The sequence below is a fragment of the Helianthus annuus genome, chromosome 7 (assembly GCF_002127325.2).
Source record: "Helianthus annuus cultivar XRQ/B chromosome 7, HanXRQr2.0-SUNRISE, whole genome shotgun sequence".
Lineage (NCBI taxonomy): Eukaryota > Viridiplantae > Streptophyta > Magnoliopsida > Asterales > Asteraceae > Helianthus > Helianthus annuus.
In genome coordinates this window covers 16251054-16277523 of record NC_035439.2, presented here as the reverse complement: position 1 = coordinate 16277523, position 26470 = coordinate 16251054, and the positions used below count along the sequence as shown (strand labels likewise).

General features: G+C 37.9%; 2 protein-coding genes across 3 annotated transcripts; both read left to right on the top strand.

The window, feature by feature from the left end:
• The first annotated feature begins 3621 nt into the window (after window positions 1-3621).
• On the top strand, window positions 3622-4396 carry LOC110868003. 2 transcript variants are annotated; one of them, XM_035975127.1, is made up of 3 exons: window positions 3622-3906; window positions 3943-4008; window positions 4101-4396. In XM_035975127.1, exons 1-3 carry the CDS (start codon window positions 3689-3691, stop codon window positions 4387-4389), a joined length of 573 nt encoding a protein of 190 aa, XP_035831020.1. In that variant the 5' UTR covers window positions 3622-3688; the 3' UTR covers window positions 4390-4396. The 2 variants fall into 2 exon arrangements, with proteins under 2 accessions (XP_035831020.1, XP_021972775.1); XM_022117083.2 differs by having other exon boundaries at window positions 3622-4008.
• A 19399-nt stretch (window positions 4397-23795) lies between these two features.
• LOC110868002 (probable WRKY transcription factor 41) lies at window positions 23796-24650 on the top strand. Its single transcript, XM_022117081.2, has 2 exons — window positions 23796-24180; window positions 24272-24650. Exons 1-2 carry the CDS (start codon window positions 23861-23863, stop codon window positions 24564-24566), a joined length of 615 nt encoding a protein of 204 aa, XP_021972773.1. The 5' UTR covers window positions 23796-23860; the 3' UTR covers window positions 24567-24650.
• The last annotated feature ends 1820 nt before the right edge of the window (window positions 24651-26470 follow it).

The window sequence follows — 26470 nt, the reverse complement described above, 5'->3', positions numbered from 1 at the left end:
TTAAATATCTAAATGTTAACACATAAAATATTTATCATTAGGTAAAATATTTACTGCTGAATTATTAATTAAATTCTATATAAAATTTAAAATCACCTTAATTCAAGTCTTTTGTAAATGTCTGGTAATTGTTCTTCAAGATATAATAACTCTCTAAATAATATTAGGAGAAATTAAGCATTGTATTAGTGTATATATGTTACTGACTTGAGTTGTTATGATAAGTGTTAGTTACGAGTATGTTCCATAAGTAATTAAGTAGCAGCCATAGTAGTTATTGAGCATTTTATCTATTACACAGCTAGTTATAGACCATCGTATAACTGTTATTATCTTGCATCACGATTTGTCTATTCAGACGCTATCTGGACAGATCCTCTACCGCACACGTGATAGTTCACATCAGGTGTGTTCTCTTTTAGTTGTTGCTTCTATTTCTCGTGAGATATAGCATTCTCAATTGGGTCATCCGTGTAATGTTGTTTCGTCTAAATGTTCATTTTTACATGTGACCTGCTTGTAGTGCTTCAAAATCGACTAGATTAACTTTTCATCATTCTACTGTTCCTTTACATACTTATACATTGTGATATTCAGGGAGCATCACCAGTTATATCCAAATTTGGTTTTTGATATTTTATCACGTTTATTGATGATTTTAATCGATTTACCTGGATATTATCATATAATATAAACTGTAGTTAATCATGTCTCATCCCTTATTGATAATTTTAATTGATTTACCTGGATATTATCATATAATATAAACTCTAGTTAATCATGTCTCATCCCTTATGGTCCTAACAATCTTACGTACAAGAAGAGAAAACAAGGGTAGATCAAAGCAAATTTGCTTAGCGTGCGGATAAAGACTAATGAAATGGTAATATTTTGTTAGTCAAATACTTCAATTTTCAAAAAATAAAAAAAAAATTTCGCAACTGCAAGTGAAAATGGATTTAATTATACAAATTCAATACTGAACATTTCATATGAATGTAGCTAAAGCTGATATACATATGATAGTAATTATAAGATTACGATACACAACGTTTGTAAGCCTATATATGTACCTCCGAAATGGGGTGCGATATGCACATTAGATCAATTCCAATCATACATAAAATACAAGCACATACCTAGTATAAAGACACCACATGCTATAAAAGCACAAATGCACTAAACGAGCACAAATGTATCATATAGGTACCACACACTATAAAAGCGTTGGCGTACTAGAAGGCAAAGACATGCCACAAAGGCACCGCGTACTATGGTAAAAGCATATGCGTACTATACAATCACAAACGCACAATAAAGGAACCACATACTATAAAAGCAAAAACGTATTAAAAGAGCACAGTCACACCATAAAGATATGATAATATATCTAGCGTTTGCTCGCAGACTTGAGTACCATATTTCATATAAACACAACTTATTTCGTATTTGGAAGCTTTGCTTTACTGGACTTCATATATCTTGAGTAACATATTTGAATAATTTAAATAATTTATTGTTATCAAAACATAATTTGCAACAATAATTAAGAATGTATAATATCAGGAATTTTATATGCTAAAAAGAAAGTAGATGATGTGGAGTACGTATAATATCAGGAATTCTATATGCAAAAAAGCCAAACGAGACATCCAAAAAGAAGAGTTTCAGAATATTTGTATTAATTTGCCAATAACAAGAAATTTGAAGGTATACACACAATCTCTTTAATTTAGTTATGTTTAATTCCCCACATACATAAACTCTTGAGCAATGGGTGAAAGTTATTAATGATTTATTCCTCATTCCTACATCTATGAGCTGCCCAAAAGATATACAAATAATAGATCAAAACAACCTTATCCAAAGATGTATCACAATGCTTTTAAATATTATTAATAGTATTTTTGTTGTATACCTTTGCAAGCAACCGGAAGCACAACGGAGGGTGGATGATTAACGATAGGATAGCACAAGATTTGGTAAGTATAATGCAGGTATATAGGGAATTAAGAGTATATTGCATACATATTTATTTAAATGGGTCCAATGACCAAAACCCATTTTAGTTGACTTTTAATATCAATTATTTTTTTTATTTAAATGAATCAAAAGGACCTAAACCTATTTTCAAAGACTAAAATATCTAACTTTTGGTCAATTTAAGTGGGTTTGGGTCATTGTTATCTACTTAGAGTAAAAGTTAAAAATTTTAAGTTAGAGAATTGTGTTCTGGTCATTTTAACTCATTTATATTAAAAGTTGGATATCATTACTACTATTATTGCTATTATTATAGGTTTATTGTAATTTGAGACATTTTTTAGTTTACTATTTATAGTTGAACAAGTTCGTTATCCGTCTTACACTAGTCATGATGCCAAATTTTATTAAAAAAATATATGTTTCTTGTATTGTTTAATACATGATAAAATTCAACAAAAGTTCACCCGAATGCAAAATGAAGCGGGTGATTTGCCAATTAAGTTAATGAGACTGAGTGTCTACGAGTTGCCACCGGTGAAAGGCATGGTTGCAAATGGGATATTGGGCGAAAAGTGGAAAATATAGTCCCCAATGGCTCTTGTGTGTCCAACTCACCATTAGAATCACAATATAATGAAATGCAAGAAACTATGTACCTAATGACTGAAGACATGAAACAAATGCAAGACGAGATCAATTAACTAAAATCAAACAAAAGATGTTCGTGTCGAGTCAAGATGAAGACCAAGATGACTAGTTATTTATGATAATTGCAATAGAATTCATCTTTACTTTAATTATGAAATTTGACGGTTTGTAGTTATAATTAGTCCTTCAATTTACAGTTTTCTATTGATAGTTGTTCTGTAAAAAATCTTATAAAGATAAAAATAATAAAAAGATAAAAAACTCTGTCGTAGGTAAAGGTTAGTGATTAATATAATTAATATTTTTTTAGTCTGCGAAATTGTTTGTCGGGTCGACCCTGTAGCAACGACACTTCATCGTTAAAGGTTAAAAATTAATTTATATTATATAATGTAAGTTATATATTTATTTTAGTAGGGATATGTTTTTGGGTCGAACCAGTAGCGACGGCAGGTCGTCACTATAGGTCCAGTGAGATCTTTTGCAACGACTTTTTTTGGGCTTTTACCTTTTGGGTTGAAACTGCTGCGACAAGACTTTAGCGAAGACTTGTCATTGCTAAAGCCTGTACTGACGAAGTGTAAAGTTGTGTCATCGCTAAGGCTGACGTATTAGAGGACTGTTGTTTTAGTGCAACTCAATTACCATGTTACAGCGTATATTATTACATGTCAACCCTTGTCATATGTCATCACGAAAACGTTGACATATCAGACGACTGTTGTGTTTGGTTAAAATGCAACCTTCCAAAAAAAGTTATTTTCTCAACTAATATTGTCTCTATTTCTTGGAAAGAGTACGTGCGTGTGTTATGACTAAATTATATTTGACCGTGGAATTGGACCAATTTAAAGTATTAAGCTCACTGTTTGACCACAAAGGCTGGTCCATGTTGGAAACTAAAAAATGTAAAAACCTCACTCGGTTTCATTAACCAACAGCTTTAAGTCGCCACCAGTCATCCAAACTTCCTGTGTATATATAGCCCAGCCCCTCCACTCATCCCTTTCATTACCCTTGCATCATCCTGCTTCTATCTCCACATCAAAAAGACATGGATAGTGTTTGTGTTTATGAAGAGAAGACAGTCATTCATGAGCTATCTCAAGGGATGCAAATGGCTAACCAGCTAAGGGCTAATCTGCATTCACCTGAAGTAAGAGACTTTTTGATACAAAAGATCTTATCTTCGTATGAGAACGCTCTTTACGTTCTCCAATCAGGCTATTCTGCTGAGCGGCCTCCGCCACCTGCCCTTTCAGCACCTAGCCTGCCCGAATCATCCATATCCTTTGGGAGCCCAGAAAGTGAACAATTCGAGTTCGACCAACCCTATTCGTTTCAGCAAAGCGAAAACGTCATTTCCCAAAAGAGGTATTTTGAAATTCTTTTACTTTCACTTCCACATTAATGTTGTGTAATTGTGGTACAAGTTCTAAATGTTATCTTATCTTTCTTGGTCATAGAAAGGGGTCCCCAACATGGGAAGATCAAGTTCAAGCAAGCAGAAGCAAAGGGTTTAAGGGTGATGTTGTTCGATATTCAACATCATTCGGACTCATGGAAGATTACCACCAACTTCGTTTTCCAAGTCATTATAATGAAGATTTATTGCAAATTTATTCACCATTGTTTATCTCCCCAGTTACCTCTGAACCAAATGTTTTCACAGAGTGGGGATGTTCATCCTTGGATTTCCCGGCTGATCTGGCAGATGTACACCTTGATTTTGAATCAATGAACTCTTTCTTTTAGAAGGTTACAGTTAAGAGCAATAGAATGGATGTATAAGAGAGATAAGTTTACATGATTTGACTTTTAAGAACATCTTTTTGAAGATTCATTCAAAAAATATTGAATGTTGGTAAACAATCTGTAAACACTAAACACTACATAAGGATTTTTAGGATCTAAAAGATGATCATGAGTCTTTCTTGGGCTTCTTATTTATAGCGTCAAAACTGAATATAAACCGCCTACACTTAAGCTAGGATAACATGAATTAAAACTTGAATATGAAAAGTTTCATAACTAAAAGTATAGTAAAAAAAGCAATCGGGACCAGGAAAAAAACCTTTTTCAATGAGCAAACCGAAATAAACCTTCTTGAAGGGGTCTAATATTTACCCAAGTCAACTACTCACACATTTCTTCAAATTTTAACCTTGGCAATGCCTGGTTAATATATATCGGTCTTATATTCCTTTTCATCAGTGTGCTTACCCTGATCCCCTCTCTAGATACATTCTTGTTAGGGTGAAAATCTCAACATCCAATTAGGTGAAGATTCAATATTATATTATATTATATAGTAATAAATGTTACATGAATAGTACATAGTAATTACAAGAAGTGTACAACTAAGTTTACGTTACTGAATTAACTCTAGTATCCCCCTAAATCGAAATGGTGGCAGTCCAAGACAAAGCATAGCACAAATATATTCAGACTGTGGTCGAGGAAGACTCTTAGTGAAGATGTCTGCCACCTGAAAATTTGGTCGGAACAAACTTGTTGCATAGCTTGCTGGAAGAAACAAGCTCTCGAATAAAGTGATTGTTGGTATAGATCAAAAATTATACCCAGAATTAACAACAAGAACAAGTAATTAATCGGAAGTAACTGAATTGTTATTGAAAGCTTCAAGTCAGCAAGATTACAAGTTACTTCGACAAATGAAAAGAGATACAAACTGACACTGCAAAACTAAAATTAAGTAGCAAAGAACTAAACAGAAATCTCCTAATAATCTGCAAGAGATACGTTGGGGTTCACACTTCTTGACCATGTGATGATGCCTCCTTATTCGTTGGAAAACAGATCTGAATTATAACGGGTCTGCTGACCCATTTAACAGGCCCATTTGACTGGCCTAAAAACTTGATCCATGAAATTACCCAAATTCAGAAATAAACCAACTCATTCCCCCTTAATTCTGAACTTCACTTGTGCCCAGCAAATGTCTCATCTCAGCAAACTAGATTCTGGTGTAAAGGCTTAGTCAACACATCTGCTTTCTGCTGATGTGATCAACCTTGATTTTTCCTTCTTCAACACACTGTCTAATAAAATGAAATTTTGTATCTATATGCTCGTTACGACCGTGAATTGAAAAACCGGATTTTTAATCAAGGCAATGGCTAATTCATTATCCACATACAACTTGATTACCACTGTTGGGTTAATCGGTTCTTTAGGTTCATGGGTCAGCATGTTAGCGGGTTTGCATGTTAAAGGTTCATGGTTTCTAAACCGAGTTTATCGGGGGCTCATGGAGTTGAACTCGTGGGTTTTACTATTGAAAGGGTCAAACAATGTTCGGTTTCATGTGCATCGACGTGGTTTCAAGTTGTTTAGAGTTCCACGATTCTTTAGGAAGGATCCTCTTGACTAGGTGATTGCATGTGCTAGTTTAGTTTACCGAATCTTAGGTTAATTTAGTATTTTTATAGTTTTTTGCATGTTCCCACATATATAAGTGTATGGCTATATATAGCTCATTTGTTTTATTGAATCGAACACACCCTTTTTGATATAATATAGTTGCAACACTTTTCTATTCTCTCTGCAAATTTACATTTACATACTACGTGAGTTTAAGTGAGTATAGAGAGTGAGTGGGGCCTGAACCAACATTTGGTTTCAGAGCCTAGGGCTCGTATCGGGGAAGCCTCCACCGCCGGCGGGTGTGCCGATGGGTAGAGGGCAGTCATAAAAGAAGGTGTTGTTTCGGGGTTGTTTAACAGCGGAAGACGAAGACGTTATGGTGTTGGGGTCAGCCGTTGTTGCGGGTAAGAACCGGTTGAGATGACGGGGGTGACCATGATGAACATCGGTGTTCGTGGCTGTTAGCGATTTTCAAAGGAAGAAGATACTAGGCTGTTCGGTTGTTAATTACGGGTTTGCGCAGTTGGTATACAACCGGTGATAGCAGTAGATGGTGAGAACGGGTACCTTCATTAGATTGTTCGTAATAAAAGGATACCGGCGTGCTGTGTGAAAAGCGGCCAGAAAGCATCCGTCAAAGCAGGTGGCTTTGGATTCGCCTCGTTTGGCAAAGTGAGAAAACAGAATAAGCAGGTGGCTTTGTTTTCTTTGTCGGTGGAGTGGCCTCTTGGAACAGGTGAAATTGGAAGAAGGTTTGGTTTTCAAGATAAAAAGATAATGGAGAAATTACACGGTGTTAACATTATGGTGTTGGAGTTCAAATCGGGTGACTCGGATGTGGCCGTTAAGGTTTACCAACAGAATGTATTTATGAAGCCAAATGATGTTAAGTATATCCAAATTAGAGACTTACAATTTAGAGACAATCTGCATCGTAAGATGAAGCTTCCGATTGAAGCTTCCGGTGGTGGCATTGTTTATCGTGGATGAAAGAAAATATGCGTGAGCGTAGGAGAAGGGTGGGAACGCTCCACAGCGAATCAAATTTTTAGGGTTTTCAACGTAAGACGCGGCAGAATTAAGGAGGACGGTGGGGAGGGATGCTTAATGTGGTAGGCTAATCAGAACAGGGAGAATAAGGTCTTTTGGATCATAAAACGCCACGTGTAAAAAACACCAGGTGGCAATGTGAGAGGGAATAAATAGAGCCTAAAAAAAAGATGTGGGTTGAAATCTAGCCATGTGTATCCTATTTTGATTTATAACAAAAGAGATTGTAGGTATAAATATTAATTTTCTTAGATAATATTTTTTTTGTTTCATTTCTAGCAAATAGTACTGACGTTATATGAATTTTCTCAATTTTATGAATTTGCAGTAGGGCTATTCAAATTGTTCGAAACTCGAGACTCGTTCGATGCTCGATCGAAAAATATTCGAAATTTGCTCGTTCGATTCTGCTCGATTGAAAAAGGCGCTTGGTCCGAACCAGTTCGGTTTAAAACGAACCGAGCATGAGCAAAAGGTCCGCTTAGTTCGCTTCGACTCGGTTGTCTCGAATTATTTAAATTTATATATGTATATATTAATAAAATAACTAGATGCGCATATTAACAATGTTTGGTCTAAGATCCAACTAGAGCCAATTTAATTATAAAATTGAAGGCTGATACCAATAGTTCATTTTCTAATAATCCAGAGTAATTGAGTCAAAATTTCAAAATACCAAAATGTGAAGCGTCGACTGATACTCAAGTGTCAACCCACATTCAATTCAAAAGTACATAATCCTACTTAAAACCCCACATCAACCATCATTATTCAAATTCTCTGTCGCCAAGATGCCAACTCCCAAAGGTTTTGCTTCAATCGGTTGATTCAATTTCAAACATCTCATAGATCAAAGGTCTACTTCAGTCAATAGATGATTCGTCTTTCTGCTCAAATGATCTCAGTAGAACCAATTGAGTGTTTTTTTATTCCTTGTTATTTCGTAAATTTTTACTTGTGTTCTAATTAGACAAAACCTTAGGGACGACAGCTACACTTTACTCTAAAAACTAACAAACCCATCGTCACTTTTCTATTTGTTATGTGACGCTCGATACTTGCTCGACGTTCGTTCGAAAAATACTCGGATCGAAAGGCTCTCGTTTGACTTTGGCTCGGTTGGAAAAATGCTCGGTTCGGCTCGGTTTGTAAACGAACCGAGCACGAGCAAATGTCCGATCGGTTCAGTTCGGTTCGACTCAGCTCGGCTCGTGAACAACCCTAGTTTGCAGTATGGTTAGATAGAGTGTAATCATTTGGTATGATATTGCAACCTATTTAAACTGTGTATTACAACCCACCAACCTAATTAACACATTTACAACTAGGGCTGTTCACGAGCCGAACCGATCAGACCTTTGCTCGTGCTCGTGCTCGGTTCGTTTACAAACTGACCCGAACCGAACTGAGCATTTTTTCAACCGAGCCAAAGTCGAGCGAGCGTCTTTCGTCCGAGCATTTTTCGAACGAGCATCGAGCGAGTATCGAGCGTCGCAGAACAAGCAAGGAAAATGACGTTGGGGGTGCTAGTTATTAGAATAAAGTGCAGTTTCCGTCCTTGATGATTCGTCCAATGAAACACAAGTAAAATTTAATAAATAACAAGGAATACAAAAACACTCAACTAGTTCTATCAAGACTAACTAAGCGGGGAGATAAATCGTCGACCGATTGAAACATACCATTGTTCTATCGGAAGTTTGAAATTGAATGAACCGATTGAAGCAAAACCCTGGCGAGTGGCGATGGAGAAACTAGATAACGATGGCCAATGGGGGGTTTTAATCATGGTTGCAAAAGTCGCTAGGCACTCCCTAGTCGGATTCGGGAGTACTCGGGAAGTACTCGGCCTAGGCGGGGATTACTTGGGGAGTAATTGGCCTAGGAGAACAATACTCGGGCCTCGGCAGTGTAAGGCCTCCAAATCCAAGATCTCACTCAGCTAATGCAACTAACAGTTGTGCGGAATCCACCTGATGATCAACCACTGTAGATGAAACACTAGAATGCAAAGATCTGTGAGAGAAATCAAGAATACGCAGAGTATTCTTGATGAGGAAGATGAATGACGTCACACACAGTAGCCGCCAGGCAAAACACACACACAATAATTAGGGTTAGAAAGGTGCACAGAATCGCCGTCTTGTCTATTCCACATAAAGGTATATATACAAGACAAACTCCGGACAACACATTGTCCGGAGACAAGGGCCCAAAGCCCATACAAGACAAACCACGGACTCCATGACATACTAGAAGCCCGGACAAAACAATCTACACAAAAACCCTGACTTTTGCCTAAACACAAACCCATGACAAAAGTCTAGACAAAAACTTGGACAAATTGTCCAAGGATAAACCTTGGATTATGTTTCAAGATATGTACAATAAAGACCCTAACAATTGGAAGGCATGCACTTATCACCCAAAGTGCGTTAACAGACTCCCCCTTGATCAGTGCATGGTCTTCATGTGGTCTTGAATTCTTCATCCTTGCTTCGAGTACTCGCTTCCTACCCATACCTTGTTCTTCACACAGAACTGAACTACCTTGATGAACTGATCAGCTAGCTCACGATCTTCTTTAAGGTATTTCAGAGGCAGGCGTCAAAGCTTCTTCAGTTGTGCTTCCCTTAGGTTGACAAGCCAAATCGGATCCAGAATTTTTGCAATCTCAACAGTCACTTTCTTCTCGGTAATAATCGCTTCCCCAGTCCTGCCATCGAGATACCAATACCCTAAGCTGTCAAATTTATCGAGATCAAATTTGCGAATAGGGATTTTACGGAGGCATCTCGCTGGAGGATAGACCATCTTCCATTCTTCCTTGCCGGTAAACTTATTGAAGTACTTAACTCCCCAACCAACTGTTGGCTTGAAAGTCTTCCATTTACTTGCTCGACTCTCAGCAACGAGATACGGAATTAATCCTTTGATGCTAGCAAAATTCATATCGTTGTTGAGATTCAGCTAAGCAATGTGATGGAGATCACGAGCTGGAAGAGTCTCAAGGAACTTGGCCTATGGCCTGAAATACTGTACCCCATCAGTCCTTTTGATCATCACCAAGTCGTGTTGTTCATCAAAATCCCAACTTCGAATCTGACCCGAATACTCACCTTTTGTGTTTATATACCTCTTCCTTTGAGTTTCGTCGGGAAGAGGTTTAAACCACTTGCGAGCTGCCAAACTAACTTCCTCGGGAACTCGAATAGGATTATAGATTTCTTCAGGCATTTCACTTCCAAACACAAAGCTTCTAATATCATCAATGTTAATCGGTAGGGACTCGTACTCGATCCTTTTCCCTTGCGCAGTCTCAATGAACTCAAACTTACCAGCTAGTTCGTCATCAGTTCGCCAGTCTTCAACCAGTTCCTCAACCACTTCACCACCTCCTAAAACCAAATCAACAGCAGGATCCAATTCAGAATCAGATAAGGCACCTGTATCAGCATCTACAGGACCTTTATCTCCCTCTGCGGCGGCACCCGAGGACTCCCCCTCAACTTGAGCCGAGGTTGCAGCTTCAGGAGCAGGTGCGTTCCTTGACTGCTCCCCCTGCATCGCTGCGTCGGGATCCTTGTCCTTGTCGAGATCATCTCTGATTTTCTTTAGCTCATCTATCTTACATTGAGCGTGAATTTGAAAATCCGAATTCTCCCTCTGAGCAGCAAGGAGTGACACGAGATCCGTCCCAATACCGAGAAGCTGATCCGTTGCCCTAGCCAAAGTCTCCTGTTGGGCTGAAGTCGAGGCATCTTGCGTTATGAACTTTCCCAACTGAATACTTTGGTCTTTGGTTAGACGAAAAAACTGCGTCATCTGCTGATCTCGAACCGCATCCTTTTTCTCCAAGTAATCAATTTCTTTTTGCTGCTTCACGATTTGATTCTTATGTTGTACCATGACCTTAGCAGCATCCTAAAATTTGCTATGAACAAACTCTTGAAAATTTTGCTCTTGACCAGAACTTGATAGTCTCGAGGCAGAAGCTGTCGAAGGTCTAGAACCAGACGGTTGTCCAACGGATGGCCTAGGACCTGATGACAGTAAAGCTGGAGGTCTCTGAGATCCTTTCTTCGATCGCACTAGCGGACTTGGGCCGAAAGCAACCTTCGAACAGACTTACCGTGTCTTTGGCGCTCGCATACCGATGAAAGCACTAGGCCGCGGTGGCAAGGAAAAACTTCCTGATAAGGCAAACAAATTGCCCGTACCCATTGGAGAAGATAACGACCCAAAAAGCGGTACTGTAGGAATCTGAGAAGACATCATCGGCGTTAACGGATGAACAGAAGTAGTCATGCTGGTAGCTTCCACAAAGGAAGTGAACGGAAGTGAAGAAGACAGTAACGGAAGAGCGATAGATAACTCCAAATTTAGGAGACCTCTGGAATCTGATGGAGCAGCGCTTGATGTAACCACAACTGATGCAACTATCGGACTCGAAGACTAAAAATCTGAAACAGTAACCCGTCGTCGTTTATACGTTTTGAGAGGAGCTGACACACGGACAGTATCAGTATCAGGACGACAATAGTCTTCATCCTCATCATCAGAAGAAGAAGAACTAAAAGCGATTGAATCCAAATCGTTCACTCTATCACTCCAACTCGCTAAGCGTATATTCCAGTCGGAAGAGGGACCGAAAGAAGCAACCTTTGCGCAAAATAAATCAAGTCTTTCCCTTTCAGAAGGTGTGATACGATTTTGAAGGTTCTTCATAACTAACAGAAGGTATTGCTTTTCAGTTAGCATATCATTAACAGACTCATCCACAAAAACTTCTTCGATAGGTTGCTTCCCTTTATCAACTGCACGGGAAGACGGACCCGCTTCTAGAGCCGCATCAAGCTCTAGGATCACCTCATCAGTTTCAACAGCAACTCCCGTTGCCGAAGAAGTAGAAACTGGAGTATGAACAAAAACATTTTCCTGAACAGAAGCATCAATAATTGGTTCATCAATAACTAGTTCTTCAATGGGATCAGGTTCCGGAATATTAACCGGTGGTTGTTGAAGATTAACCAGAGGTTGAACAACCACGGGTTCGTGAACATTAGCCTCAACTGCCTGCATTTCTCCACTAAAGATTTGAGCAACACCATTTCGAATGTTTAACCAAACTGGATCATTTTCCGGATTGTAGTTCTCTTGAACAATTGCACCAAGCAAAGGAGTCGTAACAGGACGAACATCAGTCTTCTTTGACACATTAACCTTGGCACAATCAGTAAAAATACGTGTATGCATGGGCGCTTGAGCGTGCGTAGGTAGAGTTACATCGAACGGAAGATTTGGCAACAAGTGTCGAATGCAAAAGAAAACGAGGATACAGAATCATCAATCGCTTATCATTTTCTTTTAGACCAATATGATGTTTGAAAGCTTGGAAAATCATCAGTGAGAAATAGTATGGCTGGTTGTAAGTTAACCCAATCATTGCAGAAAGAAGATCATGAGCCATGCCATCCATTCCCGATTTTCGTGGAGCTAAACACTGCATCATTACATGAAAAAAATATCTCCACTGCCCAAGAATCAATCCTTTGGCGATCTCCTTCTTGGTAAAACAACCCACGTAACCGAAAGATCTAGCCCCACGTTCACGAATTTGCTTTACATAACACGTGTTTCCATAATCTAAGTCACCAAACCGCAAAGCCGCACGAATAACGGCTTCTGTGATAACAATAGGGCTTCCATGAATAGTAGCTTCGATAGAATTATCAACAATCTGAGCCGTACGCCAAAAATCTTCAATATACTCTTGTACTTGGTGAATATTTTCTGAAATCGTGAAACAAATTATTGAATTTCGAAGAAAACGCATAATATCAGAATATTCAGCTCCACCACGAACGTTTTCGTTTATCAATGCAATCTGATTGTGATGACGATGAAATTTTCGAACCGGACGAGGTGGATCTGCCATATCTGTTGGAAAACAACAGAAACGAAACACATGCATTAGGTATGAATACTAATAGAAGCAAACATACTATTAAACCCAACAGTTCTCAGTGAGCTATTTCCATTCGGATCAGACCAATTCTCGGATCAGAACTGTTAATGAAGAACTGAACTGTTAAAGAAATCCCAATAAAACCCGGACTGGATAACAGTTTACTCTAAAGAAGTCCGAGCTTCCCTTTACTCGGACTAATGCCAAACTGTTTACCAACAGTTTACTCGAAACAAAATTCGGACTAAAGAAGTTGGGACCACCAAACAGTTTACCAACAGACAACACCTTAAAGCTCGGACCAAAACTCGGATTGATTTTGAACAAACTAAAACTAAAGCCCGGACCTGTTGAAACTCGGATTGATTTTGAACTGGATTGATTTTGACCTGAACAGATTGATTTTGAACAAACTCGGACTGGGAGTCAAGAACAAAACTCGGACCAGCAGTCAAGAACAAAACTGTTCAATCTGTCAACCAAACTCGGATACTGAACTAAAAACTCAAAACTCGGAATTGTTTCTTAAAATTCATAACATTCAAGATTAAAACTCGGAACTGACTTTAAAACTCAAAACTCGGAACTGTTTATTAAAATTCATAACATTCAAGATTAAAACTCGGAACTGACTTAAAAACTCAAAACTCGGAACTGTTTCTTAAAATTCATAACATTCAAGATTAAAACTCGGAACTGACTTAAATCTCAAAACTCGGAACTGTTTCTTAAAATTCATAACATTCAAGACTCTGACCTGTTGTTTACCGAACCTGTTGAAAACTCGGAACAAAATTTTTTTTTATCAAAACAAAAGCCCGGACTTGTTGTTTACCTTGAAACAAAACGATTTTTATCAAACAAAAAAAAACGGACCTGTTAACGGCGATAAAATTTGAATATCCTCATCAAAATAACTTGATTCATTACCGAACTTACAGAAACAAACAGGCCATTTCTCCGATATTCAAACAACAAACTTCACAAACTTTTGAAGATCAAAAAGCGATATTTCAAATTTCTTTCATCTTCTTCCTTATACCCAAAAGATACCCGCCAAGAACATCACAAAGACTCCACTAAAACTACACTCAAACAAGCAAAATGTTTTACCTAATCAAGTATATTCAAAACACATCCAAGCAAGATTTTAACCAACAAAGCTCAAAATTAACTCAAACATTCAACTCTCCTCCAAATCCAAGATCTCACTCAGCTAATGCAACCAACAGGTGTGCGGAATCCACCTGATGATCAACCACTGTAGATGAAACACTAGAATGCAAAGATCTGTGAGAGAAATCAAGAATACACAGAGTATTCTTGATGAGAAAGATGGATGACGTCACACACAGTAGCCGCCAGACAAAACACACACACAATAATTAGGGTTAGAAAGGTGCACAGAATTTCAAACCAGAATCGCCATCTTGTCTATTCCACATAAAGGTATATATACAAGACAAACTCCGGACAACACATTGTCCGGAGACAAGGGCCCAAAGCCCATACAAGACAAACCACGGACTCCATGACATACTAGAAGCCCGGACAAAACAATCTACACAAAAACCCTGACTTTTGCCTAAACACAAACCCCTGACAAAAGTCTAGACAAAAACTTGGACAAATTGTCCAAGGATAAACCTTGGACTAAGTTTCAAGACATGTACAGTAAAGACCCTAACAATTGGAAGGCATGCACTTATCACCCAAAGTGCATTATCAGGCAGCCTACCTTGTAGCGAGTACTCAGAGAGTACTCGGAGCCTGGGCGGGACTTTTACAACCATGGTTTGAATTAAGGTCTTGTAATTCTAAATCGAATGGAGGCTTGAGACTTGAGTATTGATCGATGCTTCACATTTTAGTATCTGAAATTTTGACTCAATTACACAAATGAACATTTAAGTATTGAACAATGGACTATTGGTATTGGCTTTCAATACTAATTACTTAAATGAGCTCTATTTGTGTCACACCCCAACCGATGGCGGAAGCATCGGGGCATGGCACTGAGCGAAACAGATTGTCCAGAAGAAATTCCATAACAACTAAATTACCGGATAGTTAATATTATGTCCCATACCATAACCCAACAAATAATTCAATTCTTACAGACATGGATATCTCTGAGACAAATAACATGTTCCGACAACTCAGATTTAAATAAGTAAATAAATTGTCTTTGTTTCTAGGCTCTCATTCCTACTTGATTCCACAAGCAGATAAAGCACAACATCCTAAGCACCTGTCACATACGTTAAAATAGAGGTCAATACACATAGTGTAAAGCTGAGCATACAAGGTTGATACTATAAACGATGAGCGGCATGTTAAACGGTGAAAAGTGACTAAGTGTCGAGTGGCTATCCGATCGGTTGGCCATTCGATCGGATGTCAATCCGTTCGGATGGTCATCCGATCGGATGGCCATTCGATTGGATTGACATTCGTTTGGTAAGGATGTGTTTGTGTATGATGGCTTTGAAGTTTTTGTTGTAGCATTTTGAAAACAGAGAAGTATCTCTACCCTTCAGGTCGATCGATCGAAAGGTCGATCGATCGAAAGGTCGATCGATCGAACGGTCGATCGATTAAACGGTCGTTCGATCGATCGGATAGCGATCCGATTGGCAGGACACTTAGTGAGAACAAGTTCACAGCAGGATTGTCACTCGATCGGATAGCAATCCGTTAGAAACTGATGTTCTTTGAATGTTGTGAAAATGGTTAAGTGTCGAAGTTCCAAAAGTCAGATGATCGGATGGTCATTCGATCGGATGGCTATCTGATCGGGCGACATTCCGTTCGACGTTCAGAGCTTCGCAAGTTGGAAAAATGTTTAAGTGTGGAATCAAGTGCAATCCGATCGGATAGCAGTTCGGTCGGATGGCAATCCGATCGGATGGCTATTCGATCGGGCGGCAATCCGTCCCAACGATCCCGATTGTCTTGAACTTGATTATTTTTGAAGGTTTTGTAGTTTGCTTAAGACGGTATGACAACGTTCTAAACAACGGAACTTCGTCAAGTCCCAAGTCGTTCGATCAAACAGGATTCACCCTGGTCCGATCAGTTGACTGTTCCTTGACGGTCGTTCATGCTTATCCCGAAATTGGTTGTCTCATTGATAGGATCCAGATCTCAAACCGATGCTTCACTAAGAATGAGTTGAAGACCAGAACGAGCTCCGATTCTATCGGTTCTAATTGAATTAAGTGTAAAAGAGTTGAAAGAAAAGTTAGAAAACCATCTTTCAATCCTTTAACCATGAAAACGTTTAGATCTATGCGAAAATCATGTTTAATCATGTGGAAATCCTTCAGATCTGAGTTATTCTTGGTGGAATGAGGTCAAAACTTGAAGTTCATAAGAACCCCATGATGACATCACCCTAGAACACCTCAAATCCGTTGATTTCACGGTTAAAAGTAAAGATTCAAAGGTGAAAATGATGAAGAAGTGTGTGTAGATCATAGAAGTACAAGATTTAGGTTGAAAACTTACAAGAATCGTGAGAAATCGAGAGAAAGAAGGCCTTGAGCGAGCTGGTCGAGTGAGAAAGCTGTCACATCACAAATGATGTGACAGGAGGGTATTTATAGGTTGCCAAAAAGAGAAAGGTGCATAAGTGTCGAATAGGGTGGAGAGTGTCGGATAGAATGGCGCTGATCGGATGGCCATTCGATTGGTTGGCCATTCGCTTGAAATGTCCGACGAGTTTGAGTTTCGGTGATTCGTTTCGCGTGTTGAGCGTTGCGATGTGTTTAAGTCAGGTTGCGATGCGATAGATTAATAATAAACACACAAATACTATATCTAACATACAATCAGTATAAATAACTTGCGTTTAGCATTTGCGATTAAGTTGCGTTGCGATAGAGTTGCGATTGCGTTTCGATTAATCACCACAAACATAAAGTAAATATGCACAAGTAGCACATAAGTAACACACACGTAAAACAATATTCAGAATCTATCAATCAATGGCGCGAGCGCGATTGCGATGCGATTACCGGTAAAGCGATAAAACATGCGATAAACATCGATTAAATCTCGATTATTAACAGATACTCCACATAATACAACTAAAGCGATTAAGTAAAAAGATTCAATTACAAGTCAAAGAAGTCAAACCAGTAACTAAGTAAGGAGTGACAGATCGCAATTAGCAATCTTTTCTTACTTTGACTTCAATCTTGACTTTGACTTTGACTCCCGTAACACGGGGTGTTACAATTTAGATCTTGGACCAAACATTGTTGATGTCGATCTCTAGTCATTTCATTTTAAATGATACACGCACAAATATATATATATATTGTGACCGTTAAATGAAAGCCACTTGCAGTTGTAAGAACCGCGAGAACCACTTTCTAGCCATTAGATCAAGAGGATGGATAGATGGATGAGATTAAAAGTAGTTAATATTAATATTAAATAGTTTTTGTCTTATTATGTCTTTAATATTTTAATTCAAAAGGGTAATTTAGTAAAATTAATTTTTTTGTCTTTTAGTCTTTATTATTTTTTATTACTTTTTTGTTTTATTATATTATTTTTTATTTTTTAATCAGAATTTTTTTTATTAAAAACCATTTTCAAAATTCATATTTTTTAACAAAACAATTTATTTTTTGCGCGCCGGTTTTTGCACGCCGAGCTTTTTCAAGTGTCGTTTTTTTTTAACGCGCCGTTTTTACGCCGGGCTTTTTCAAGCGTCATTTTTTTTACGCGCCGTTTTTACGCCGGGCTTTTTCAAGCGTCATTTTTTCAACGCGCCGTTTTTTAAGCTCCGTTTTTCAAGCGTCGTTTTTTACACGTTTTTTTAACGGGCCGTTTTTTTACACGTCGTTTTAACGCGCCGTTTTTAAACGTTTTTTTAACGCGCCGTTTTTACACTTTTACGTTTTACGTTCAACTTTTTAAACTTTTTACGTTTTAAGTTTTACGTTAAACTTTTTACGTTTTACGTAAAAATTTTTACGTTTTACGTTAAAATCTTTACATTTTACGTAAAACTTTTTACATTTTATGTTAAAAAGTTTACGGTTTACATTAAAAAGTTTACGGTTTAAGTTTTGTTTTTTACCAAAACTTTTTTACGCAAAAACGAATGCACCCAGAAATCGCAAACTTAGGAGGTGTCTCGGATATATTGTTATCATCATCGACTAGGGGGGAAAACATAAAAAACCAACAACATCGAAACAAAAAACAGGGTTTGGCTCAGATTATCCGATAATCAAGAGGCTGCAAAAGTGGGGTTGCAGGTTCAAAAAACCTACCCTCCGCCGTCCTTGCCGCACCATCGTCATCAAAATCTACGTTTTTTTTTTCTTTTTTTTCATCATCGCCACCCAATCGATCGTATTAAAACCCAAAGATTCAAAGATCACAAATCAAAACCCTCAACAGATCAAACCCACTTCAACCACTATTTTTTACAAACCCACCAAAATAATCAAAACCCACCAAACTTCAAGCAGAAAAAAAACCCAAACTTTTGGAATCAAAGAACCCCAATCAAGAACACCAACCACCTCCCACCACAATCAAAGAACCCCAATCAAGAATCACAAAAACCCAAAATTCAAGAACACCACCCGTCAGTATCACAGTCGCACCACCATCATTCGTCGCCACCACCGCCGACCAACCACCTCCCACCACCGTCTTCCGCCGCCGACCAACCACCCCCTAACATCCGATCAAACATTTGAGGGTCACATTATGCAAAACACAAAACCCACCAGAATCACCATATGCAAAACATGGACACTTTATGCAACAGAAAACCACCTAAATCAAAAAACACAAATAAAGAATCCCAAACCAACATAATCAGAATCAAAGAATCAAAGAATACTAAACCAACATAATCAGAATCAAAGAAACCCCAAACCCAATCAACCCCCAACATACCAAAAAAAACCCAGCAAGGCTTCAAAAGAGTGACCGGAGAGATGGTGCTGAATGGTGGCGGAGGAGACGGTGACGATGGCGGATGAGACGGAGGCGACGGCGACCAAGGTTTTATCAGATCTGAGCAAACCCCCCCCCCCAAGGTTTTACCGCAGATGTTGTTAGCTCCGCCAGAGTTGTGGCCGGAGAAGGAAGGGGAACAGGGGCGGAGGAGGTGGTGAACGGAGCTTTGGGAGAGAGAGAAATGGGCATTCAACTTTTTTTAGGAAGTGTAGGTTGAGGAGAGAAAGAGATGGATTTATAAAAAGGTGGAGAGAGACTACTGACAACAATAAATGAGGAGAGAGAGGTGGGAAATAACATTTGGGGTAAATGACCATAATACCCTTTGGGTTGTCATATTCTGATTGGTTGAGAGTGGTTCTAGCGGTTCTTACAACTAGAGGTGGTTTCTATTTTAGCGGCTCCCTATATATATATATATATATATATATATATATATATATATATATATATATATATATGGGACCGCTAAAATAAAAACCACCTCCAGTTGTAAGAACTGCGCGAACCACTTTCTAGCCATTAGATCAAAATAATGGATGGATGAGATTAAAAGTATTTAAAAATAATATAAAGTAGTTTTTTTCTTATTATTATATCTTTAATATTTTAATTGAAAAGGGTATTTAATTAAAATTACTTTTTTGTCTTTTTATATATATTATATTTAATTTTCTTTTTGTCTTATTCATTAATTGCTTTTTAATACTTTTATTTTTTAAACATAATTTCTTTATTAAAAACAATTTTGAATTCAGATTTTTTTAAAAGATTTTTATACTTTTTACAATTTAAGTTTTACGTTAAACTTTTTACGTTTTACGTTTTTTGACGCGTCGTTTTTAACGCGGTTTTTTAACGCGTCGTTTTTTACGCGCCGTTTTTCAATCGTTGTTTTTTACGCGCCGTTTTTTACACGCCGTTTTTTTAAGGCGTCGTTTTTCTCAATCGGCGTTTTTTAACGCGCCGTTTTTACACGTTTTTTACGCGCCGTTTTTTCGACGTTTTTTAACGCGCCGTTTTTTCAAGCACCGTTTTTTTAACGCGCCGTTTTTTACGCCCGACTTATTCACGCGTCGTTTTTTCAACGCGTCGTTTTTACACCCGGCTTTTTCACGCCTCGTTTTTTGACGCGCCGTTTTAACGCCCGGCTTTTTCACGCGTCATTTTTTCAACGCGCCGTTTTTTTACGTTAACGTTATTTAGGTTTTACGTCTCGTTTTTTTACGTTAACGTTTTTTTACGTTTTAGGCGCCGGTTTTTTACGTTAACGTTTTTTTACGTTTTACACGTCGGTTTTCTACGTTAACGTTTTTTACGTTTTTACGTTTTACGCGCCGGTTTTTAAATGACATTTACGTAACTTTTTACGTTTTACTAAAAAAACTTTATGTTTTACGTTTTACCTAAAACTTTTTACGTTTTACGAAAAAAATTTTACGTTTTACGAAAAAAATTTACGTTTTACGTAAAACTTTTTACGTTTTACGAAAAAAATTACATTTTACGTAAAACTTTTTACGTTTTACGTTTTACGTAAAACTTACGAAAAAATTTATGTAACACTTTTTACGCTTCACGTTTTTACGTTTTACAATAAAAAGTTTACGGTTTACGTTAACAAGTTTACGGTTTAATTTTTTTTTTACAAAAATGTTTCTACGCAAAACCGAACGCAACAGAAAATCGCACACTCGGGGGGTGTCTCAGATAGTTTGCTATCATCATCGACCCCTAAAAAAAACCAACAAACAAAAATCAAAAGAACGAGTGGATTCTTGAAAAAAAAAACGAAGTTTTGGCTCAGATTTTCCGATAATCAGAGGCTACAAAGTGGGGTTGCAGGTTCAAAAACCTACCCTCCGCCGTTTTTGCCGCGCCATCGTCATCAAAATATGCGGGTTTTTTTTTCATCATCATCGCCCCAATCTAAAACGGATCACAACCTACATAGTTCACTGTTCGACAAAAATACCAACAAAGCACCAGCAAAACCCAACAACACCCACAGATTCAAACATTCAAAAATCACCCAGCAAAAAACCCAGCAAACATCACTGTACTTCATACATTCAAACATTCAAAAACACATAGATCAAAAACACCAAACATACCAAATCAAAACAAAAATCAAAAACAACATACCAAACCATTCAAGTCGACCAGAGCATCAAACCCCCAAAACTCAACCCCCTCAAAATCAGCCAAAAAGGTGTGGTGTTTGGGGGTAGCCGACAACAGGGGTGGTCGCCGGCAAAACAGGGGTGGCACCCACCATCAAATCATCATCATCTTCAACGAATCTGGGAAACATCATTTACGAACGGATCACCATTCCTTGAACAGATCTGCATATATTTGAAAGGTGTACTACCAATCACTCGTCTCCCAGCTCACGGCGGGATAAGACCGGGACCTCCGCCGCTCACGGCGGCGCTGCCGCCGGCCCTCCACCAGCCAACAACCCACTGTTAGAACCACCGCTGCCAACCAAATCAGAGATCGGGACACTTTGAGAGGAATCAGTGATTTAGAAACAAAGGAAAAACACCACCACCGCAGACATCGACGTTATTGGACTGCCGGAGTGACGGCTTCGTCGCTTGTCAGCCGCCGTGCCACCATAATAGGGTGGTCGGCTCCTTTCTTTCACTGTTCTCTCTCTCTCTCGTCTAACTCTCTCTCTCTCTCTACAGCTTCCTCTCTCCCTCTCATCGCTGGAGGCCGTGCCACCGAAGGTCCGCCGTCAAAACCCACTGTCACCGTTAAATCCTCACCATCGGATATCTTTGGTTTCAAAAATCATGGATTTTTAAGAAAGAGAGAGGCTTGAGAACTTTATGTAAATGGTGGTGGTCTGGTTATTTAGAAAGAGAGAGAGAAGAATGAGTGAAAGATGAAAAAGGATAGTGCTTATCTCAATGTAATGTTAGTCAGAATATTTAAAGAGGAGAGAGAATGGATTTGATAGTTTTTATTAAATGACTATATTACCTTTTTGGGTGTCATTATCTTATTGGTGGAGAATGGTTTTCGCGGTTCTTACAACTGGGGGTGGTTTTCATTTTAGCGGCTCCCTATATATATATATATATATATATATATATATATATATATATATATATAGTGTGAGGTTCATTGGGGAACACTTAAAAAATGGGGAACAGCGGGGAACCGACTCAAACGAACTCCGATTGGACTCATTTCAGTTGCGTTGGAACCGGCTCGTCGAACCCTAACTAGGATCTTTTAACCCTGAACCCTAAATCATAACCCCTAAACCCTAAATATATTAGGGTTTGGCTTTTAGGGTTTTTCTTTAGGGTTTAGCTTTAGGGTTTAGCTTTAGGGTTTAGATTTAGTGTTTAGGGTTTAGCTTTAGGGTTTAGGGTTTAGCTTTAGGGTTTAGCTTTAGGGTTTAGCTTAGGGTTTAGCCTTTAGGGTTTAGTTTTTAGGGTTTATAGTTTAGATTGTACGGTTTATCTTAGGTTTTAGCCTTATTTTTTTAGCTTTAGGGTTTAGAGTTTAAGAGTTAGGATTTAGGGTTTAGGGTTAAAAGATCTTAGTTAGGGTTCGACGAGCCGGTTCCAACGCCGCTGGAATGAGTCCAATCGGAGTTCGTTTGAGCCGGTTCCCCGCTGTTCCCCAATTTTTAAGTGTTCCCCAATGAACCTTCCCCTATATATATATACATATATATATATGTATATATATATGTATATATATAATGTATATGTATATATATATATACATAGGGTGGGGTTCTAGAGTGAGCACTAATGTATTTGCGAACTAAGATCTTAAACTCTTAGGGTTTAGGGGTTATGATTTAGGGTTCAGGGTTAAAAGATCCTAGTTAGGGTTCGACGAGCCGGTTCCAACGCAACTGAAATGAGTCCAATCGGAGTTCGTTTGAGTCGGTTCCCCGCTGTTCCCCACTTTTTAAGTGTTCCCCAATGAACCTCACACTATATATATATATATATATATATATATATATATATATATATATATATATATATATATATATATATATATATATATATATATATAAATCGAGCCAACTAAGCCGAACCGAACTGGGCGGACCTTTTCTCGTGCTCGGTTGGTTTACAAACCGAACCGATCATTTTTTCAATCAAGCTGAATTGAACGAGCAAATTCCGAGCATCTTTCGAACGAGCGTCAAACGCCGAACAATTTGAAGAACCCTATTTACAACATAATTACCCCGGCACATGGCAATTCATTTGATAAATGGATTAAACACGCCGGTGTCCAGCTTGCTGATCAATTTTAAATGTGTATTGGTTAGACAAGCCGTGTTTGAATTAAATAATTTAACACACACCCAACATGTAATTGAAATGTTATAAATTCTAGGAAAATTTTATAATTTGCTCAATTTACATACGTTTTTTTTCGTTTGTTATGAATATCACGAACGTGTTGTTATGTATAAATTAAGTATGACGAGGATGTGGCCCAATTTAAAGTATTTTTTGCTTAAAATAGCGTAGAAATGTTATTATATTATCAAAAGTAGACTTGTAGCAAGCACCCAGAAGCCTGTAATACTAATATGCAAACAAAACTGATTACAGCAACGTACGGTATTAACTATTAAGCTCACTGTTTGACCAAAGGCAAGTCCACGTTGGAAACTAAAACCCTCACTCGGTTTCTTTAGTCAACCTTTGACTATCCAACTAATCATTCAAACTTCCTATATATAGCCCCTCCTTCCTTTCATTATACTTGCACCATCCTGCTTCTATCTCCACTTCACTTTGTAGCCCCAGCGTCTCGAATTATATCCAAAATATCAATATGGGCAGTGCTTGCGTTTATGAAGAGAAGACAGTCATTCATGAGCTAACTCAAGGGCTACAAATGGCTAACCAGCTAAGGGTTAATCTGCATTCACCTGAAGTAAGAGACTTCTTGATTCAAAAGATCTTATCTTCCTATGAGAACGCTCTTTTCGTTCTCCAATCGGGACACTCTGCCGGGCAGCCTCCGCCACCTGCCCTTCCAGCACCAAACCTGCTCGAATCACCGATATCCTTTGGGAGCCCAGGAAGTGAAGAATTCAAGTTCGACCAACCCTTTTCTAGTCATCAGGGCGAAAACATTATTTCCAAAAAGAGGTATTTTGAAATTCGTTTACTTTCCCATCACATTGCATGTTGCGTGAATGTTGTACAAGTTGTAAATTTATTTTTTCTTGCTTGGTCTCAGAAAAGGGTCCCAAACATGGGAACATCAAGTTAGAGTATGTAGAGGCAAAGGGTTAGAGGGTGGAAATGCTGTTCCATCTTTAACATCATTTGGACTCATTGAAGATCACCACCATGTTCATTTTCCAAATCAATACAGTGAAGAATTATTGCATGTTTATTCACCATACTCTATCTCCCCAGTTACCTCTGAATCGAATTTGTTCACAGAGTGGGGAAGCTCACCCTCTATGGATTTCCCTGCTCATCTGGCTGATGTACCACTTGATTTTGGATTTATTAACTCTTTGTTTTAGAAGGTTAGAGTTAAGAGCTATATAGAATGGATATAAAAGAAATATAAGTTATGTCATTTTGAATTTAAGAACTTTTTCTTTGAAGGTTATAACTTATAGTTAAGAACTATAGAATGCATTTAAAAGAAATATAGGTTATGTGAATTTGAATTACAGAACTCCTTCTTTTCGAAGGTTACAGTTAAGAACTATATAATGCCTATAAAAGAAATCAATTGTGCACCGCAAGTTCGAAGTGTCCAACTCACCATGTAATTTAGCAAAGTGAGTTCTCAGAGATGCTTTGTCTTTGTTATCATACCCATATTGGAAACTTGTTGAGTAGATCTTATTCTTGCACTCTCATTTATAAATATTCAACTCACGGGTTAAGCAGTTGAACCTCTCCAACTGTTGGGATAAAAAACCATATTATTGCAGTGACAGTCGACCACACTTGGCTAGCTTATGTATAGATAGGAGATGGGAGTTCCTTCCAATAGTTCATCAGATTGTCGTACATTACTCTTTACGAGACTTACAAATAGGAGTGTAAACTAGCTTAATCGCTCGTGAGTTACTCAAGATTGGCTCAGAAAAATATTGAATTATTTCGAGCTTAAACAAGCATGAGCAATAGCTCGAGCATCAATTGAATCCAACTTATTAAATAAACGAGCTTGAGCCCAAGTTTCACTTATTGAGCTGGTTTAGACTCGTGAGCCTAACCGGATATGTTATCACATTACTTTTATTTAGTTTCTAATATACATATATATATATATACATACATATATATATATATGTATATATATATAGGGGAAGGTTCATTGGGGAACACTTAAAAATTGGGGAACAGCGGGGAACCGGCTCAAACGAACTCCGATTGGACTCATTCCAGCGGCGTTGGAACCGGCTCGTCGAACCCTAACTAAGATCTTTTAACCCTAAACCCTAAATCCTAACTCCTAAACTCTAAACCCTAAAGCTAAAAAAATAAGGCTAAAACCTAAGATAAACCGTACAATCTAAACTATAAACCCTAAAAACTAAACCCTAAAGGCTAAACCCTAAGCTAAACCATAAAGCTAAACCCTAAAGCTAAACCCTAAACCCTAAAGCTAAACCCTAAACACTAAATCTAAACCCTAAAGCTAAACCCTAAAGCTAAACCCTAAAGAAAAACCCTAAAAGCCAAACCCTAATATATTTAGGGTTTAGGGGTTATGATTTAGGGTTCAGGGTTAAAAGATCCTAGTTAGGGTTCGACGAGCCGGTTCCAACGCAACTGAAATGAGTCCAATCGGAGTTCGTTTGAGTCGGTTCCCCGCTGTTCCCCACTTTTTAAGTGTTCCCCAATGAACCTCACACTATATATATATATGTATATATATATATATATATATATATATATATATAGGATAGGAGTTGGCCAGAAATTCCAAATTTCCTAAAAAGTGTAAAAAGTCATAAAACACCATAATGTCAACCATAAAACACACCAAAAACCCACAAATAATATGATGAAGATTACTAAAACATCATGTATGTGGGTTTTGTGTTGTGTTTTAGATGTTAAGGCTCTGATTGTGGAATGACAAATATTATTGTGTTTTATGTTGTTTAGCATTGTGTGTTTTATATTCGTAGTTCTACGATGGTGTGTTTGAAGTTTTTATGGACTATTAGAGTTTGAATATGGTGTTTTAGTAATATTCATTCTATTATTTGTGAGTTTTAGGTGTGTTTTATGCCTGAAATTATTGTGTTTTATGACTTTTTACACTTTTTAGGAAAAACACACTTTCCGTAGGATCCCCACTATATATATATATATATATATATATATATATATATATATATATATATATATATATAGGGGAGAGTTTAAATGAGAACACTCATCTTTTGTGAGAACAGTGAGA